Source organism: Megascapheus bottae, chromosome 5, assembly GCF_031878675.1.
Source record: "Megascapheus bottae isolate mThoBot1 chromosome 5, mThoBot2.hap1, whole genome shotgun sequence".
NCBI classification, from domain to species: domain Eukaryota; kingdom Metazoa; phylum Chordata; class Mammalia; order Rodentia; family Geomyidae; genus Megascapheus; species Megascapheus bottae.
Window position 1 is genome coordinate 67,734,753 of NC_143513.1, and position 18,537 is coordinate 67,753,289.

An 18,537-nucleotide genomic window follows, 5' to 3' on the forward strand; every position below is an offset into this window, starting at 1 on the left:
CCTAGCTGTTTCTTTTTTTTTCTTTTTCTTTTAATCAGACTCTTTCAGATGCAGACTGGCTTCCCCCGTAGCTACCCTCTGGCTGGGGTCTCCCTTCCAGCTGGTTAGTTAGCTGGGTCTCCATAATCACTTGACTGGCTTTGCTTCCTGGAGGAAGAGAGCTAAGACAAGGGTATAGAACACTGGCCAGGCAGTGGGCCGGGAGGTTGATCTACTGGTAGAGTGCCTGCCTAGTATGCATGAAGACCTGGGTTCGATTCCTTGGTACTACATACATAGAAAAAGCTGGAAGTGGGGCTGTGGCTCAAGTGGAAGAGCCCTAGCCTTGAGAAAGCCCAAGGACAGTGCTCAGGCCCCAAGTTCAAGCCCCAGGAATGGCAAAAACAAAACAAAACATTGGCCATGCAGTCTAAAATGCCCAAACCAACTTTCCCATGGAAAATGATAAAAAAGGAATGACTAGGATTCTAGCTACATTATATACATATAATCTATTATCTCCATGTATATTCACATGCCATTAAATTAGGACATTGCTGACAAATGGATAGTTCATCATTTGATCCTGGCTCATGGGTGCAATTTTCTGTCCCGAGCAATTGTTTTTATTGCCGCCTCCTCCTCCTTTGTTAGTTGTGGGGCTTGAACTCAGGGCCTGGGTGCTGTCCCTGCACTCTTTTGCTCAAGGCTAGGCTTTACCACTTTGAGCCAAAGTGCCGCTTCATGTTTTATCTTCTTAATATAGAGGATTTTGAACATTTGACAGTAAGGCGAGATCTACTGTAGAGTATCAATGATTTTCAGGGGCTAGGAGTGTAGCCTAGTGGTAGAGTGCTTGCCTAGCATGCATGAAACCCTAGTTTGGATTCCTCAGTACCACCTCCACAGAAGGCCAAAAGTGATGCTCTGGCTCAAATGGTAGAGAGCTAGCCTTGAGAAAGCTCAAAGACAGTGCCCATATCCTGAGTTCAAGCTCCAAGACCAACAAAAAAGAATATCAACGATTTTCAGCTTGTCATCTTTCTCATCTAAATTCTCATTCATATACCCATCCATACCTTAGAATTTTGAAGCAAATCCTAGAATAATGTACAAATATTCAACATGTATTCAAAGATTATTTTCTTGTGTTGTTGGAAATTAAACCTAGTATTTCACAAACATTAAACAGATACTCTACCACTGAGCTACTCCCTCTGCCCATTAAGAATTATTTTCTTTCTTTTTTTTTTTTTGGCCAGTCCTGGGCTTGACCACTGTCCTTGGACTTTTTCAAGGCTAGCGCTCTACCACTTGAGCCTCAACACCACTTCTGGCTTTTTTCTATTCATGAGGTACCTAGGAATCGAACCTGGTTCTTCGTGCATGCTAGGCAAGCACTCTCTACCACGAGGCCAAACTCCTGGCCCAAGAATTATTTTCTTATAAAGATACATGAGCCAGGTGATGTGGCTTATGCCTGCAATCATAGCTACTCTGGAGGCTGAGATCTGAGGATCACAGTTCAGAGCCAGCCTGGGCACTAAAGAACTTGAGACTCATTTCCAATTAACCACTAGAAAATGGGAAATGGGGCTGAGGCTCAAGGGGTAGGGCAGTAGCCTTGAGTTGAAGAGCTCAGGGACAGCACCTAGGCCCAGAGATCAAGTCTCATGACCCCCCCTCAAAAAAAAAAGATATTTGGGGCCGGGAGTTTGGCCTAGTGATAGAGTGCTTGCCTAGCATGCATGAAGACCCGGGCTCGATTCCTCAGTATCACATACATAGAAAGAAGCCAGGAGTGGTGCTATGGCTCAAGCGGTAGAGTTCTAGCCTTGAGAAAGTCCGAGTACAGTGCTCAGGCCCTGAGTCCAAGCCCAGGATTGGCACACACACAAAACATTGATAAAATATATAAATGCAATTGAAATTTATTACTTTCCAATTTGAATACACAGCATTTTTTTTCTTTTTGTCAGTTGTGGGGCTTGAACTCAGGGCCTGGATGCTGTCCCTGCGCCTCTGTGGAGCACGAGTGCCTCTTCAATGTTTTAATTTTGAATGGTAAATTGGAGACAGTCTCATGGGGACTTTTTTTTTTTTATGGAACGCTTCACGAATTTGCGTGTCATCCTTGCGCAGGGGCCATGCTAATCTTCTCTGTATCGTTCCAATTTTAGTATATGTGCTGCCGAAGCGAGCACTCATGGGGACTTTTCTGCCTGAGTTGGCTCCAAACTATAATTCTCAAGATCTCAGTCTCCGGATTACAGGCATGAGCCACTGGTGCCCAGCTCAGGTTTTTTTTTTTTTTTTTTGCCAGTCCTGGGCTTGAGCTCAGGGCCTGAGCACTGTCCTTGGACTTTCTCAAGGCTAGAGATCTACCACTTGAGCCTGAGCACCACTTCCGGCTTTTTTCTATGTATGTGGTACCGAGGAATCGAACCCGGGTCTCTTCATGCATGCTAGGCAAGCACTCTACCACTAGGCCAAACTCCCGGCCCGTCAGGTTTTTGTCTTTGTCTTTTTTTTTTTTTTTTTGGTCTCAGGGTTTGAAAAGGCCTCAGCACTGTCCCTGAACTTCTTTTGCTCAAGGTGAGCACTCCACCACTGGAACCACAGCCCATTTCTGGCTTTTCCTTTTTATGTGGTCCTGAGTAGAATTCAGGCATTTATGTATGCTAGGAAGCACTCTATCACTAAGCCACATTCTCAACCCAACGTGCCCATATTCTTAATTAGCGGTAACAAAATATATTGTAGTAATATATTAGCAATTAAGGTCAGGCACCAGGTGGCTTACATTTGTAATCTTAGCTATTCAAGAGGTTCAATTCCTCAGTATCACATAAAATAGAAAAAGCCAGAGGTGGTGCTGTGTTTCAAGTAATAAGAGTGCTAGCCTGGAGTAAAAGAAGCTCAGGGACAGTGTCCAGGCCCTGAGTTCAAGCCCCAGAAATGGCCCCCCTCCCCCAAAAAAAGGAATATGGGTGTGTAATTAATTCCCTACTTTCCTTATATTTAATTAGTTTTTAGTGTCTTTTGTCTCCGGATCACGTCCAAGACAATTTCTAAATTTTCTTTTTTTTCTTTTTTTTTTTTTTTTGCCAGTCCTGGGCTTGAGCTCAGGGCCTGAGCACTGTCCTTGGACTTTCTCAAGGCTAGAGCTCTACCACTTGAGCCTCAGCACCACTTCCAGCTTTTTTTTTTTTTTTGTATGTATGTGGTACCAAGGAATCGAACCTGGGTCTTCGCGCATGCTAGGCAAGTATTTTAACCACTAGGCCAAACTCCCAGCTAATTTTCTTTTTCTTTTTTTTTTTTTTGCCAGTCCTAGGCTAGAGCTCTACCACTTGAGCATCAGCACCACTTCTGGCTTTTTTCTATGTATGTGGGACCGAGGAATTGAACCCGGCTCTTCATGCATGCTAGGCAAGCACTCTACCACTAGGCCAAACTCCCGGCCCCAATTTCTAAATTTTCTTATATCTGATAACATTAAAGGTCTTTAGTACTTGTCAGGCCTTTTCAGTATTTCTCAATTTTGGATTTATCCAATATCTTCTTTCACCACTTGGCTGAGGGAGTTCCACTGCTCTCTACATTCATATATAATAGTTTCAGAATTGTTAATCTGCCTCTTCTCATGTATAATGTGTGTGTGTGTGTGTGTGTGTGTGTGTGCACACGTGCACCAGGACTGGTGCTTGAACTCAGCTTCAAGGCTCTCTACCACTTGAGCCACATCTCCAACTTCTGGCTTTTGGCAGGTTGATTGGGGATAAGAATCCCTAGGATGCCTGTCTTGGCTGGCTTCAAACTTGATGGGATTCTCAGTCTTTAAAGTAGCTATGGGATAAGGAATGTGGCCTAGTGGTAGAGCGCTTGCTTAGCGTGCACAAAGCCCTAGGTTGGATTCCTTGGCACTACATACACAGAAAAAGCTGGAAGTGGTGCTATGGCTCAAGTGGCAGAGTGCTAGCCTTGTCTTCATGGACAGAGCCCAAGCCCTGAGTTCAAGTTGCAGAACTGGCATGCACTAAATAAATAAACTAAGTAGCTGATTACTGGCATGCACCACGAACTTTTAACCAACCACATGCATACACTATCCCACTAGCCTGAACAGTTTGATTTCTTTTGACACTGTAGTTGCTATTTCTTAAGCTTGGGAACTGTCATGTACTTGATTGCTAACTTCTCTCAAACAACTGGCAAATAAACATGATCGTACATTTCCCAATGGCAGAAATGCATTAGAATTCTAGATGGGGGATATTCTCAAAGTACTAACACCTCTTCCAGTCTGCTGCACTCCTTTCACTACTTGCCTGTTTCTTGGGTTTTTACATAGTTTTTGACTCCTCAACAACAAAAACTTGTGATTTTTCTTTTTGGTTGGTTGGGAGATTTGAACCCAGGGCCTGGGCACTATCTCTGAGGTCTTTTGCTCAAGGCTAGTATTCTACCACTTCGGGTTTTGTTTCGTTTTAGAGTCATAGGTTTTTATGTCTATATAGTTATGTTTATATTTCTATTACCATGTCCATAGCATTGGGTATGCAGATATTGAGTCCTCACTCTTGTACTCTTTGGATTTAATAGCCACATATTAAGGATACCATGCGCCTTTTGTTCCTTAGGTCTTGACTTGTCTCACTCAACATGATTCGCTCTAGATTCATCCACTTCCCTGCGAATGCCATTATTTTATCTTGTCTGTTGGCTATGTAGAATTCCATTGTGTATATATACCACATTTTCTGTATCCATTCATCTGCAGTAGAGCATCTGGATTGTTTCCATTGCCTGGCTATTGTGAATAGTGCAGAGATGAACATAGCTGAGCAGGTGTCACTTCTGGTTTTTGAGTAAGTCTCACAGGGACTTTTCTTCTCAGGCTGGCTTTGAACCACAATCTCAGATCTCAGCCTGAGTAGCTAGGATTATAGTTATGAGCCACTGGTGCCTAGCTATCAAGTTCTCTGATCTTTGTGTTGCAGTAGCCAGTTGTAGAGTTCAATACAGGACCATGCCATGTTGCTATAACAAATTCCTCCAAAGCCCTGCCAGGATTTCTCCTACTAGTGGCCTTTGTGGACTCTGGTGACCTCTGCTGGTGTTTTAAGTTAAACTCACTGATGCTGTGCCCCGACAATGATTACTCCTGGAGCCTTGAAGTCCTCTTTCCTTTCCAAGGACTCCTCATCCAGTTTCCACTGAAATATTCCTTTAGCTCAAGACTCTTTTTATTCAGCTTTTGAACATCAAGAACATACCCCATTTTCAGTCTGCGTAGAAGACATTACTGGTTTTACTCCCCCCCCACAGGTACATTCTTAGAACCTTCCAAAAATATGATCATTTACTGGTCATATGTTCAAACATATCCTTCAAACCAAGTGTTTCTTACTGAATAAAAAATTTGAATTCGGCCGGGAGTTTGGCCTAGTGGTTAAAGTGCTTGCCTAGCATGCATGAAGACCCAGGTTCGATTCCTTGGTACCACATATAGAAAAAAGCCGGAAGTGGTGCTGAGGCTCAAGTGGTAGAGCTCTAGCCTTGAGAAAGTCCAAGGACAGTGCTCAGGCCCTGAGCTCAAGCCCAGGACTGGCAAAAAAAAAAAAAAAAAAAAAAAAAAATTTGAATTCTTGGGTGCTCACCTCTATAAAATGATTCACTGAACAGGGCCATAACTGGTCGACATAGTACATCCATACATCCATGCAATTGATCACTTGAAAGCATATATCCTACTGTCTAAAATTTCAGGTGCAGCTGGCTGACATGCATGCACAGAAGACATACTACTGCCACTGAATTGGACAGTATCATATAAGAAACAAAGTGGTAAGACTACATCATGATCAGTGCACACACTGCGGCCACAGCCATGTTTTACTCAGACCATGGATAAACTTTTAAAATAAAACTGTACTGGTTTTAATGTGGAAAAGAATAGTTCTTTCAAATCCATTGCAGTGTGGTTCCAAAACTCAGGCTCCAACTTTCAAAGCTAGAGCTGTAGAGACATTCCTGACATGAAACGCAATCCATGAACTAGTACTCAATGGCAAGGCAGGGTTGAATTAAGCCTTCTATATGTTTTGCAATCTTAAGATAATTTTCTGTTTTTTGGTCTTTTAACTTAGCTTAAAAAAGTTATATTTCAGGGACTCAAGGTTGGATTAGGCTTAAGTTTATTGTTTTAACAGAGCATCAGAGACATGGCAAGAATGGCAAGAGTAGTATGCTGACTCCCTGTATCTCATAATCTTTCTAACCACTCTTCTGGGTTCGTTTTTGTTCTCCTGGTAATGCCTCTAGACAGCAAACCCCTGAATACTACCTATATTAGTTCCACTAAAAGGCTTGTCTTCTCGACGGCAAATATTGCTTAGCTCAGCAGTCAGGGTTACTGGCTCAAAAGCCAATGATAACATGTTTGATATCAATTATTTGAAATTCTCAAAAATGCCTATGAATCTACAGTGGCACAAAGTAGATCTGCAGTGCAGGAGGAAGGAGAGTTACCGGGAGCTCAATGAAACTTCTATGTACTGGGTCTTATGCGTGTATCCCCTCAAACTGCATACCTTCAAATGTGTTTATTGTCAGCTATATTTCCCAACAGCTGATATCTTATCTGCTTGTGCACACACCTATGTATGCTATTGAGTATATATAGACATACATGAAAGACAGTAACTTTGCCCTAGGAACAATCCATTGTACTCCTAGACAGTGATGGTACCGTCACATCACATCTGTTTGCTATGGAGTGACCACTGAAGAAGAAGAAAGAGTGAAATACAGCATGAGGAGTTTTAGAGTGACCTAAAAGAAGATGCAGCAGAAACATTTCCCAAAGAGTCTGTGGTATAGGGCAGGCCTTTTAAACTCTGTATCCAAGGGCCAGGGGGTATCTCAGTGGTAGAGTGCTTGCCTGGCATGCACAGGCCCTGGGTTCTGTCCTCAGCACTGCCAAAAATAAAACAAAACAAAACAAGAAAGTCCCACCACTCTGTGTCTGCTTGGGTACCAACTAAGGCAGTTCAGTTAATTGGGCTAGCTAACCATTCTAGTTCAAGAGGCAGTGAATGGAAGTAAAAACAAACACTGATTAAATTTTAAAAATTGTTTTTTATTTCTCCCCCCCTTTCTTTTTTTGCTGTTGATTTGTTCTTGAGATGGCTAAAACAGCAGACAGAACAGGGCCCTCATATCTAATGGCTGTGCAGGACTGTTCCCCTAAAAACATTAAGATCTGTTCTGAGCTTCCACTTCATCCTCATCCCTCCCCAAATCAATCAATTCCCACACTCCTTAGTAAAACACAATTGGCCCTGTAAACATTTATCCACACCCCATTCTCTTTTGCCCCCTTTTTTCTCTCCTATCTGTAGGTAAGTCACTAAGGAAAAAGAGGCCTAAAAAACAGAAGACACATTTTTATCCTTCCCCATCCACCCTAATTTTGGCTCTTTACCCCAAGGCTGGTGACAAGGCTGTGTGGATTGTAAGTAAATTTAGAGATTAGATAGGGTCAGGGTTGGGTTATACACTGAATATAAATTTTGACTCTGAGGAGGTCCTGAGTATCACTGATGTGACCATGATACAATAGGCTTCTTGTCTGAACAACTAAAGGTGAAAATAAACAGTGGTGTGGGTGTGGGTGGTGGGGGGAAATTTTATCCATAGAAAAGGCAAAGAGGAAGGGAAGAATAAGGAAGAATAGAGAAAGAAGATAGAACATCTCAAGAGATGCCCCTGACCCTTTACTTCCAACTGTAGCAATTTAGTGCACCGGAATTCTCACCTTCCTTACAGGTCATGAGTGTATGTGTATGTCATTTGCTACCAGGGAACACTTCAGTTCTGGTTTTAGATTTCCTCCCCCTCCCCCCTTTTTTATTTCATTAGTTATTTCTCCTTTAAGAAACAAGTTCATCAGGAAACCAGCTCCCCTCCCACCATGCTGGACAGGCTGCAGCCATCTCTTTAAAACCGCACTGATTTTCCCTCACACCCCAAACAGGAACTCCTCGGGATGCCTTGGAAGGCTGGAGTCTCTCCTTGTCTGAGGGATGCCTTGGTGGCAGTGAAGGCCCCTCTGCCGCAACGGAGGTTTCTGATTGTGGGACACAGTCTGGGTTTTGTTTTCTTCCTGTCTTCTAATTCAAAAAGACATTCCTGACCAAAGAGAGTAGACAGTGAATAACAGCTCCAGAAGATAACGCTAAGACTATAGTAATTATCGTTTCAGCCTCAAAGCACAGCTCTCTACCCTTACTTAGGCAAAAAGTTTCATTCTTCTTTGTTAAGAAACTGGCACCCCTCTGGGCACCTGTGGCTCACATCTGTAATCTTAGTTACTCAGGAGGCTGAGGTCTGAGGACTGCAATGCAAGATTGTGATGTAAAGCCAACTAAAGCATGAAAATATGTAAGATTCTTATCTTCAATTAAACAGAAACACACACACACACACACACACACACACACACACACACACACACACACACACACACACACACACACACACACACACACACACACACACACACACACACACACACACACACACACACACACACACACACACACACACACACACACACACACACGGAACTGTGGCTCAAGTAGTAGAATGCTAGCCCTGAGCAGTTCAAGCCCAAGAACCAGAAGAAACTGGTATCTAAACTGTACTCCTCCACTCCTCCTTGGTTCTTCAGCTAAGCCACTTGCTTTCATTTTTTTTTTTTTGGTGGCAGTCCTGGGGCTTGAAGTCAGGGCCTGGGTAATGGAAAATAAGCCATAAACTGCTTTCAAGCTGACCCTGCTGAAACGAACAGCTGAAATATTAACTCTCCTTCTTCCTCTAAAGCAAACTCTTCCAGATAAACATCTTGTCACATCCTGAGTTCTCACACTGGTGGTCAACTGACTCTGTGATCTTTGATCTTACAAAACTCTGTCACTTTGCTCTGGACAGATACTTGTTGATGCAGATGTTATGGCAACTCACAGGCTGCAGCCCAAGATAAGGCTCTCTCACTGCTTGCAAAGATCTTTCTCCCCTTCCCCATCTATATGAGGAGATCTCAGCCTGTAATAGAATATACCACTTTTTCTCCAATTTGGCTAGAAGACTTTGGCATCCCACTCAGGCTTTTACTCCCAAAATAAGTCTATTTGTCTGCTTGTTTTCTGCCCTTCTTACATTCTCATGACTCAGATTATCTATCCTGGGTATTGTCTCTGAGTTTCTTTTGCTCAAAATTAGTGCTCTACCATTTGAGTCACATCTCCACTTTTCTTTTTTTTAATTAGGGGTGGTTGGGTGGGGGGGAGTAGGTTAATGGTGGAGATAACCTGCCCAGGCTGGCTTTGAACCTCGATTCTCAGATCAAAGCTTCCTGAATACCTAGTATTACAGGTGTAAGCCACAGGCGCTGCTTAGCTCCTGCTTTGCTTCTAAATCCAGACAGAAAACTGATAATCAGGAGCCACTTGAACAGACTAAGTCCTTTCCTAGGTACCACCTGCCTTGGTCACAACTTAACATTTCAGCTTTCAGTAATAAAAATGGCAAGAGTGAGCTCTTCAGATCGTTAAATCTAGGACTTAGTATTAAGCAATTGGTGCCATGCATCATACTCAACTTTAGTATAGTAGCCAGGTTAAAGTATTTGTAACCATCCCATGTATCACCTTAGAAGTACTTGAAGGGGAAGAGGGAAGGAGTGTTTTCTGCAACACTTTTCCTATATTCCCCCGCCCCCCGCCCCGCATTCTCACTTTCTTTTTTTGGTAATAGTAGTGGGGCTTAGTTCAGGTTCTTGCTTACAGCAGGCACACAACTATTTGAGCCATGCCCACTGTTTTTTTTTTGCTGATTAACTAGAGATGGAAGTCTCACATTTGTTTTGCCTTAGCTGGCTTCAAATCTCAATGTGTGTGTGCATGTGTGCACACGTGCATGCGTGCTTGTACTGGGTTTGAACTCAGCTTGGGTACTGTCCCTAAGCTTTGTTGCTCAAAGCTAGCACTTTACCACTTGAACGATAGATCCACTTGTAGCTTTTTTGGTGCTTAATTGGAGATAAGAGATAACAGACTTTGGGGGCCGGGAGTTTGGCCTAGTGGTAGAGTGCTTGCCTAGCATGCACGAAGACCCGGGTTCGATTCCTTGGTACCACATACTTAGAAAAAGCCGGACATGGTGCTGAGGCTCAAGTGGTAGAGCTCTAGCCTTGAGAAAAATCCAAGGACAGTGCTCAGCCCCTGAGCTTAAGTCCAGGACTGGCAAAAAAAAAAAAAAAGAGATAACAGACTTTGTTGCTCAGGCTAACTTCAGACTGTGATCCCCAGATCTCAGCCTTCTGAGAAGCTAGGATTATAGGCATGAGCCGCCAGCACCTATTTTTCCTGAGCTTTTTTGCTCAAGGCTAGCTTTCTACCACTGGAAGCACATCTCTATTCCCAGCTTTCTGGTGGTTAATCAAAGAGTCTCATTGACTTTCCTGCAGCTTTGAACAGTGATCCTTAGATCTCAGCCTCCTGAGTAATTAGGATTACAAGCATGAGCCATTAAATCTCAATTCCTTAGGCTTTAGCTTTCTGAGTAGCTAGGATTATAGGTGTGAACAACTGGTGTCTGGCCAACAGTTACCTTATTAATGAAGTGAAATGGCATCCAAATATAGTAACAATCATCTGATTGTCTTGGCTCAAGAAACTCAGCTCTTTTTTTTTTTTTTTTTTTTTTTGCCAGTCCTGGGCTTGAGCTCAGGGCCTGAGCACTGTCCTTGGACTTTCTCAAGGCTAGAGCTCTACCTCTTGAGCCTCAGCACCACTTCCGGCTTTTTTCTATGTATGTGGTGCCAAGGAATCGAACCCGGGTCTTCATGCATGCTAGGCAAGCACTTTAACCACTAGGCCAAACTCCCGGCCCCGAAACTCAAGCTCTTATGCCTCCCAGCTGCTCAATATATCTAAACTGTAAGTCCTTCCCTGACTCTAGCAATGGGATCAGTTGCATTACGGGAATTAGACCTATCTTCACCCCAAGCCTCCCTGAAAGCCTGAGGAAAATTGGAAGCATGTACTACTCACCTTGGTGACAGGTACAGTGCAGAAATGTGAGCTATCGAAACAATCTTGTGAAGTCTCTCAAGGCCCAACAAACTTGCTTGCATTCCTCAGCACTAGAAGAGAAAAGATCGATGGCACTTGACTGATGAAAGTGATATTCCCTGAGAAATAACCCCAATAGTGAGGCAAGACGAGTATGGTCCCAACTGTCAGAAGTTATTCGCTGTAAACTCTTTTTTTGCCTCTTGCACTACCATGCCCAGCTTCTCTTCAGTCAATCACAAATCACTTTCTCTAATTAATGTAAATCTTTCTGTAACTTCATATAAATTAACTATTATGGGGTTAACTCCTGGATCTTGTAACCTCGTGCATGTTTCTAATCTTTGCCTCCTTTTCCTCATCTATTATCCACTTCCTGTTGTTCCAAGTATTAAATCTCTTCATACATGTAAAGCATTATAATAGATAAGTGACAACAATACTACTCAATAAAGTAGGATGCTCTAAAACCATAACCAGTTTCTGACACAAATACAAGGCACAAGAACATGCAAAGTAAGATAGCCGGCATGTTGAGAGCTCTAAGCATTTTAACTCTGAGCTGCATTAACTTAGGTTCCTTATTTTTTCTCCCAAAGACAGATTCAGTTTACAAGTCCAGCAACTAAGTACCCATCAATCATTGATTTTCCAGCTAAACAGTCTGCTCAGGGTTTCCTTGTGGAAAGAGAAAAGAGATATATCATGTAGAAAAGTAGGAAAATGAACAGTACGTGGTTCTCTGGACATCACTGAGATGCCTAGGTGGTCTCAAGATCCTGATATTCATCTATCACCATTTTTTTCAAGATTTCTTTTGTCTAAAACCCACCAAAAAATTCATTTTTCTTCTTTTTTTGCCAATTCTGGGGCTTGAACTCAGGGCCTGGGCACTGTTCTTGGACACTTTTGCTCAAGGATAGTGCTCTGTCACTTGAGCGACAGCGCTACTTCTAGCTTTTTCTGCATATGTGGTACCGAGGAATCCAACCCAGGGCTTCATGCATGCTAGGTGAGAACGCTAGCACTAGGCTACACTCCTGGTCTCTTTCTCCCTCTCTTTTGGTTGGTCGTGTAGCCTCAATTCTGAGCCTAGGCATTGTCCCTGAGCTCTTTCAGATCAAGGCTACTGCTCTAGCCCTTGAGCCACAGTGCCACTTCTGGTTTTCTGGTGATTATTGGAGATAAGAGTCTTACGGACTTTAGTGCCCAGGCTGGCTTTGGACCAGGATCCTCTGATTTCAGCCTCCTGAGTAGCTAGGATTACAGATGTGAGCCACTGGCACAATTTCATTCTTTCATGAATGAAATCATAATTTCACAATAATTGCTAACTGAACCTTAGGCTAAGCAAAGAACGATATTATAAAAGAGCAGTGTAGCCCCCTCTCTGGCTCAGAAAACTCAGGCTATCAGGGTTTATAACCTAGAACTTTTGTTTTTCTTTAAGATGGGGTCTTATTATGTGCCTAGACTTGCCTAGACTGGCCTTGAACTCACTCTTTTTATGCCTCTACCTCCCAAGTGCTAGGATCAAAGGTATATGCTGCTACTTCTTGCTCTAGAATTCACTTGCAGAAAATGATTCACTTTCCTGCTTTAATGGTTAGATAGATAACAGAGGAAGGAACTACTAAGAGTTGTCTAATAGAAAAGAAAAGTACTATTTGGGCTACTCCTTCATGTACCCATTTCTGGGTTTCTCTGTGTATTTATAAGGTCCAAAACATCACTAAGAACCTTGATTTGGACTCTAGGACTTATTTGACAGAATATTCTAGGAACTTTCTCCTAGTTTCTCTCCGTCCTAAAAATGTAATGAAAATGAGGGTATTTTTCTACTTTTATTGAAATTCTTCCATTTCTTCTTTATGGACATACCAAATGTCGACAGAAGCATTATATTTTCAATCTATTTCCAAAGCAACACTGACTTCTATCTACAGAAGCAGCCAATTGTGAGCAGGCTGCTTTCATTCATGTTTCTACTGTCAGGACAGAGGAAGAATATGACCCAGGAGAGGCTGTGCAATGTGTAATTACAAAAGACACTTAGAAAAGTGCTTGTGTTGCCAGGCACCAGTGGCTCCTGCCTGTAATCCTAGCTACTCAAGTGGCTGAGATCTGAAGATCACAGTTCAAAGCCAGCCTGTGAGACTCTTATCTCCAATTTGAACCACTGTGGTTCAAAGTGGTACAACTCTAGCCTTGAGCCAAAGAGCTGAGAGACAGCACCCCAGTCCAGAGTTCAAGCTCTATGACCAACCAAAAGGGGGGGAGGAAGGGAGGAAGGGAGAAGGGGAGAATGGGAGAGGGGGAAAGGAGAGGAGGAGAGGAGGAAAGGAGGTGGGGGGAGTGGGGAGAAGAGGAGAGGGGGAGGGAAATCCAAGTGCTAGAGTCTTTTGCTATTCCAATGTCCTACATTATTATCTTTTTGAGGGGATGGGAAGTAAGCATAGGATTTAGAACTCAGGGCCTGGATGTTGTTCCTGAGCAATTTTGCTCAAGGCTAGTGCTTTACCACTTTGAGCCACCGGGCTACTTCCAATTTTCTGGTGTTTAATTGTAGATAAGAGTTTCAAAGACTTTCCTGCCTGGGCAGGTGTTGAATCATGATCCTCAGATCCCAGCCTCCAGCAATCCTAGCTAGGATTACAGGTATGAGCCACCAGCGCCCAGCCTGCATTTTGGTTTAATCTGGAGAAGTAACTCCATTGTTAGCCTCATTTTTGGTACATGAGAAGGAGTACTGAAATAAAAATCAAAGAATTATACTGAGACATCGAAATGAGATAGGCCATAGTGTTTCAAATTACCTCCACATCTGCCTTGACACTATCAGTGATTGCTCTGTTGTCAAGAGTTTTGGCCAAATGTTGAACCAATCCTTGGGGTAGAAGCCCACAAATATGAGCCAGAAAGTTCCTTGAATGTTAGTACTATTCTTTATTTCCTGCTTCATTTCTCTCATATTTCCTAGTTCCTGCTTTTTATTTTTTTCAACCGCTACTATTTTTTAGGTTCTATTTTCTGGCTTTTAGTCTCACAATTCCAATTCTACCATCATGTGTGTATGTGCACGCGTGCACACGTGTTTGTGAAATGTGCTGGTACTGAAAATCAGGGCCTTGTGCTATAACTTGCTGTTTTTGCTCAAGGCTAACATTCTACCACTTGAGCCACACAACCACTTTAGCTTTTTGATGGAAAGAAGAGTCTAAATGGGTTTTCCTCCCTAGGCTGGCTTTGAATTGGAATCCTCAGATCTAAATCTCCTGAGTACTTATGATTCTAGATGTAAACCACTGACACACTTTTTTCCCCCTTCTTATTTAGTTTATTTTTTTGGCCAGTCCTGGGGCTTGAACTCAAGACCTGGGCACTGTCCCTGAGCTTCTTTTACTCAAAGCTAGCACTCTACCACTTGAACCACAGGCCCACTTCAAGCCTTTTCTGTTTATGTTGTTCTAAGGAATTGAACCCAGCTTCATGCATGCCCACAAGCACTCTGCCACTAAGAAACATTCCCAGCCCATGTCATTATTTCTTAAGCTTCATAATCCTAAGGATGGTCTGAGAAATGTGAGAACCTGAATGCAACTAATGTCCTGATGGGTACTGGTGAATAGTATAGCTTTAACTGATGGCCCAGCTGGGGAGATACTCCTATACTGGTCTCAAATTCCAACATACCTCCCCATATTCAGCATTTTTTGCCTTTAAAGATATTCATGTTAGTGATGAAAAGTTGGGCCAATACAGAGAAATGAGAAACAATGGTAGGATTTCTTCTAATTCAACTGAGTCAATGATGGGGTCATCTGGTGTTCTGAAAACAAATATGATATTCTAGAAATGAAAAGATCTATCTTACTTCATGGTGACCAACTAAAAAAGCCAAGGATGTAATTACTAGTATTTTAAAAAGCAAGCTTGAACTTGCCGCAATAAAACTGAACCAGTTTGTCTTCTTGGTAGGATGGCAAACAAAACAGCAAGTTGTAACAGGAGCTACAGGACCTCAAGACCAAAAGGAGACTGAGTCATAGACAGGTTCAAGGGCAACAGGCACGCTAGAGAAAGAATTACTAAGCCATCTCAAACTCTCTTTTGAGCATCTAAATGTAACCTCTTACTTCTGTTCAGTTCCTACCATCATGTCACAGCCCGTCTATAGGAGAAGCTGCAAAACTTGTTTAGTAGCATAGATCACATATACTAGGTTGGTAGAACACTTTATCTTTCTGCATCTTAGGGCAAAGATCACAGATATATTTGTTCACAAAGCACCACTGCTTTGAGACCTTTTTTCTTGCCCCTTTGTTTAAATTAAGAAATCTTGCCCATAATTGGGACCTCAGATTTAACCCGTTGTTCTGTCATACATCTATCCTACTAAAGCAATCTGAGTTTGGTGGACACTAATTCTAGAATGTGTGGGTGGCTGCCTTCAGAGCTGGTAGGAGACATGTCCCAGCTAGTTTCTGCAAGCACACAGGACATTCTGGCAGTTTCTTTTCTAAGGAGAAAGGAATTCAGACTCACTTGCTTACCTACTATGCGCAAGAAACTTCTTCAGAGATTTCCACTTGGTACATAAAAAGTTGTAGGGTGATCAAATTCAAAGAATCTCCAAGTAGAATGTCAATTGCTAGTGTGTGAAAGGAATGGCGAGCAGGAAACTGCTTGCAAATGGGTACAATTTAAGTTTTGCAAGATTAAAATGTTGTGAAGTTAGGCTGAACAATAACTTAATATTACTGAATTGTAGTTTGGGTATTAAGTACACCCCCAAAGGCTCATTTTTGAAGACTTGGGTCTTAGCTGGTGGTGCTAATAAGAGGTTACTAAATTGCCAGACAATTTTGACTTCATCAATGGATGAATTTACCAATGAATTCCCAGGTAAATGGGATATTGGAAGGAGGGCTTAGATGGAGGAAACAAGTCTTTAAAGGGTGTATTTTGTCTTTGCTCCTTCTACCCCTACTAGGCCATGAGGTCTCTGTTTCTCCACATCTTTCTGCATGATGTTGTGCATCACCACAACCCACCCACAAGAGCCAGTCAATCACGACGGAACTGAAACTATGAGCCAAAATAAATCCTTCCTCTCAAGTTGTTTTCTCAGATATTTTGTCACAACAATGTCTAGCACAACATTTGAAAATAGTTGCCGACATAGTGTCTCAGGCCTGTAATCCTGGCTACTCAAGAGTCTGAGACTTGGAGGACTATAGTTCAAAGCCAGTCAAGTTAAATTTTTTTTTTTTTTTTTTTGTGAGCTCACACCTGTAACCCTAGCTACTCAAGATTCTGAGACTTCAGGATTGTGGTTCAAAGCCAACTCTGGAAGGAAAGTCTGTGAGACTCTTATCACCAATTAATCACCAGAAAACTGGAGTGTAGCTGTGATTCAAAGTGGTAGAGTACTAGCCTTGAGTTAAAAAGTTCAGGGACCGCACCCGGGCCCTGAGTTCAAGCCTTATAACCAAAAAGAAAAAAGTCAGGGCCGAGTGTGGCCTAGTGGTAGAGTGCTTGCCTAGCATGCATGAAGACCTGGGTTCTATTCTTTCGTACCAAATATATAAAAAAAGCCAGAAGTGGTGCCATGGCTCAAGTGGTAGGGCTGTAGTCTTGAGAAGGCCCAAGGCTCTGAGTTCCAAGACTATAGGAGTATCAAAAAGAAGAAGAAGAAAAAAAAAAAGAAAAAAGTTTGTGAGACTCTATTCCAACTAACTAGTAAATATGCTTATGCTGGACTAGAGGCATGGCTCAAATGGTAGAGAGTCAGTTATTAAAAGAACAAATCAAAGGTACTGAGATTTCAAGTTCCAAGACTGGCGCATGCATGCATACACACACACACACACACACACACACACACACACACACACACACACATATCAAGATGCTAAATTTTATGCTTATGTGTATTTACTATAAAAAGTGTTTTAAAACTGTTTTCAAGTTGGGCTAAATGGTACTACTTTTCCCCATTTACAATGTATCATTTAGACTTTTCTTTGTGTGTGTGTATGTTTGTGTGGGTATGTGTGTGTGTGTAGTACGAACATCTCAGGAATTACTTGACCATTCTTTATTGATGGGCGATTAGAATACTTCCATATTTCCCTCGTAATGCTCATTTTGTAGTTCACATTATCTTCCCACAACTATATGAATGAGTCATTGCCTCAAATCTAGCCAAAATTCTAGCCTAATAGCTATCTTTTTTTTTTTTTTTTTTTTTTGCCAGTCCTGGGCTTGAGCTCAGGGCCTGAGCACTGTCCTTGGACTTTCTCAAGGCTAGAGCTCTACCACTTGAGCCTCAGCACCACTTCCGGCTTTTTTCTATGTATGTGGTACCGAGGAATCGAACCCGGGTCTTCATGCATGCTAGGCAAGCACTTTAACCACTAGGCCAAACTCCCGGTCCCTAATAGCTATCTTTGCCTAAATTCAGGCATTTGCACTCTTCATTCCTGAAGCTAAGGACTTAAGAGACACAAACAGATCCCTTAAAGGGAATTGAGCTAGCTGCCTAATGCCTATGCCTCCACTAACCTTTAAGCCAGCTAGTTCATATGTAGACGGGATATAAGTACATACAGCATGCGGATTTCCCCCTCATATTGGCTTTTTGTGTCAATTTGTGCAATTCAAGGCCAAACAGACGCTAAACTGTGAATTTACAAGGGCACTTAAGAAACATAGATGGTTTTTCTACACACCTCAGAGGTGTTCATAATCTTTTTATACACCCCAGCACAACTCACCTAGTAACTTGCTTGTGGAAATCCGTAAGTTGTTTGTGTGTCACTGTGACAGCTCCCACAGTTGTCTCCTTTGGCAAGCCTTTCAAAGAATTCTCTAACCATCGACAAAAAGTCTGTGAAGACAAGAAGGATAAAAGTTTTAAAAGGAAAATTTTAAAAAAGTTTTAAAAGGAGTTTACCTAGGGTACTAACAAAATCCCATAGGTTTTTCAAGTAGAATTTATTCCTATAGAGTTGAAACAAATAAGGAAATTAGCAAAAGGTGCAAAACTGAGGAAGGGGGGGTGTTGAAGGCAACATTTTGGATAGAAGTTTTCTTCATCTTGGAAGTTCTTTCTACATGGGGCTACCAATTCTGTTCCTATCATTAAAATTCTATTTTAAAAATTGCATGAAGTTCTGATGTAAAACCCCAGTATTGTCTCTCTCTCCAAAATATAAAACAGATGGCAGAAAACTCCTGCTAAGGCTGGGAACGTGGCCTAGTGGTAGAGTGCTTGCCTAGCATTCACGAAATCTGGGGTTCGATTCCTTGGTACCAAATACACAGAGAAAAAGATGGAAGTGGTGCTGTGGCTCAAGTGGTAGAGAGCTAGCCTTTATCAAAAGAGCTCAGGGACAGTGCCCCAGACCTAGAG

At 42.3% G+C, this 18,537-nt stretch overlaps 1 protein-coding gene and 1 non-coding gene across 3 annotated transcripts in view; both read right to left on the reverse strand.

Annotated features, from left to right (window-relative positions):
- Window positions 1–2,076: 2,076 nt before the first annotated feature.
- Window positions 2,077–2,183, reverse strand: LOC150063555 (U6 spliceosomal RNA). Its single transcript, XR_016535778.1, has one exon. It is a non-coding gene; the product is annotated as a U6 spliceosomal RNA (small nuclear RNA).
- A 4,919-nt stretch (window positions 2,184–7,102) lies between these two features.
- The window catches only part of Tnpo3 (transportin 3), a 91,549-nt gene continuing 80,114 nt past the window's right edge, over window positions 7,103–18,537 (reverse strand). For both annotated transcript variants that reach the window (XM_090333271.1, XM_090333272.1), the window contains 3 exons: window positions 17,900–18,012; window positions 11,100–11,191; window positions 7,103–8,175 (listed from right to left, as the gene is read on the reverse strand). In XM_090333271.1, the coding sequence (XP_090189397.1) occupies window positions 11,131–11,191; window positions 17,900–18,012 (174 nt within the window). In that variant the 3' untranslated portion in view covers window positions 7,103–8,175; window positions 11,100–11,130. The remainder of the gene's footprint in view (window positions 8,176–11,099; window positions 11,192–17,899; window positions 18,013–18,537) is intronic.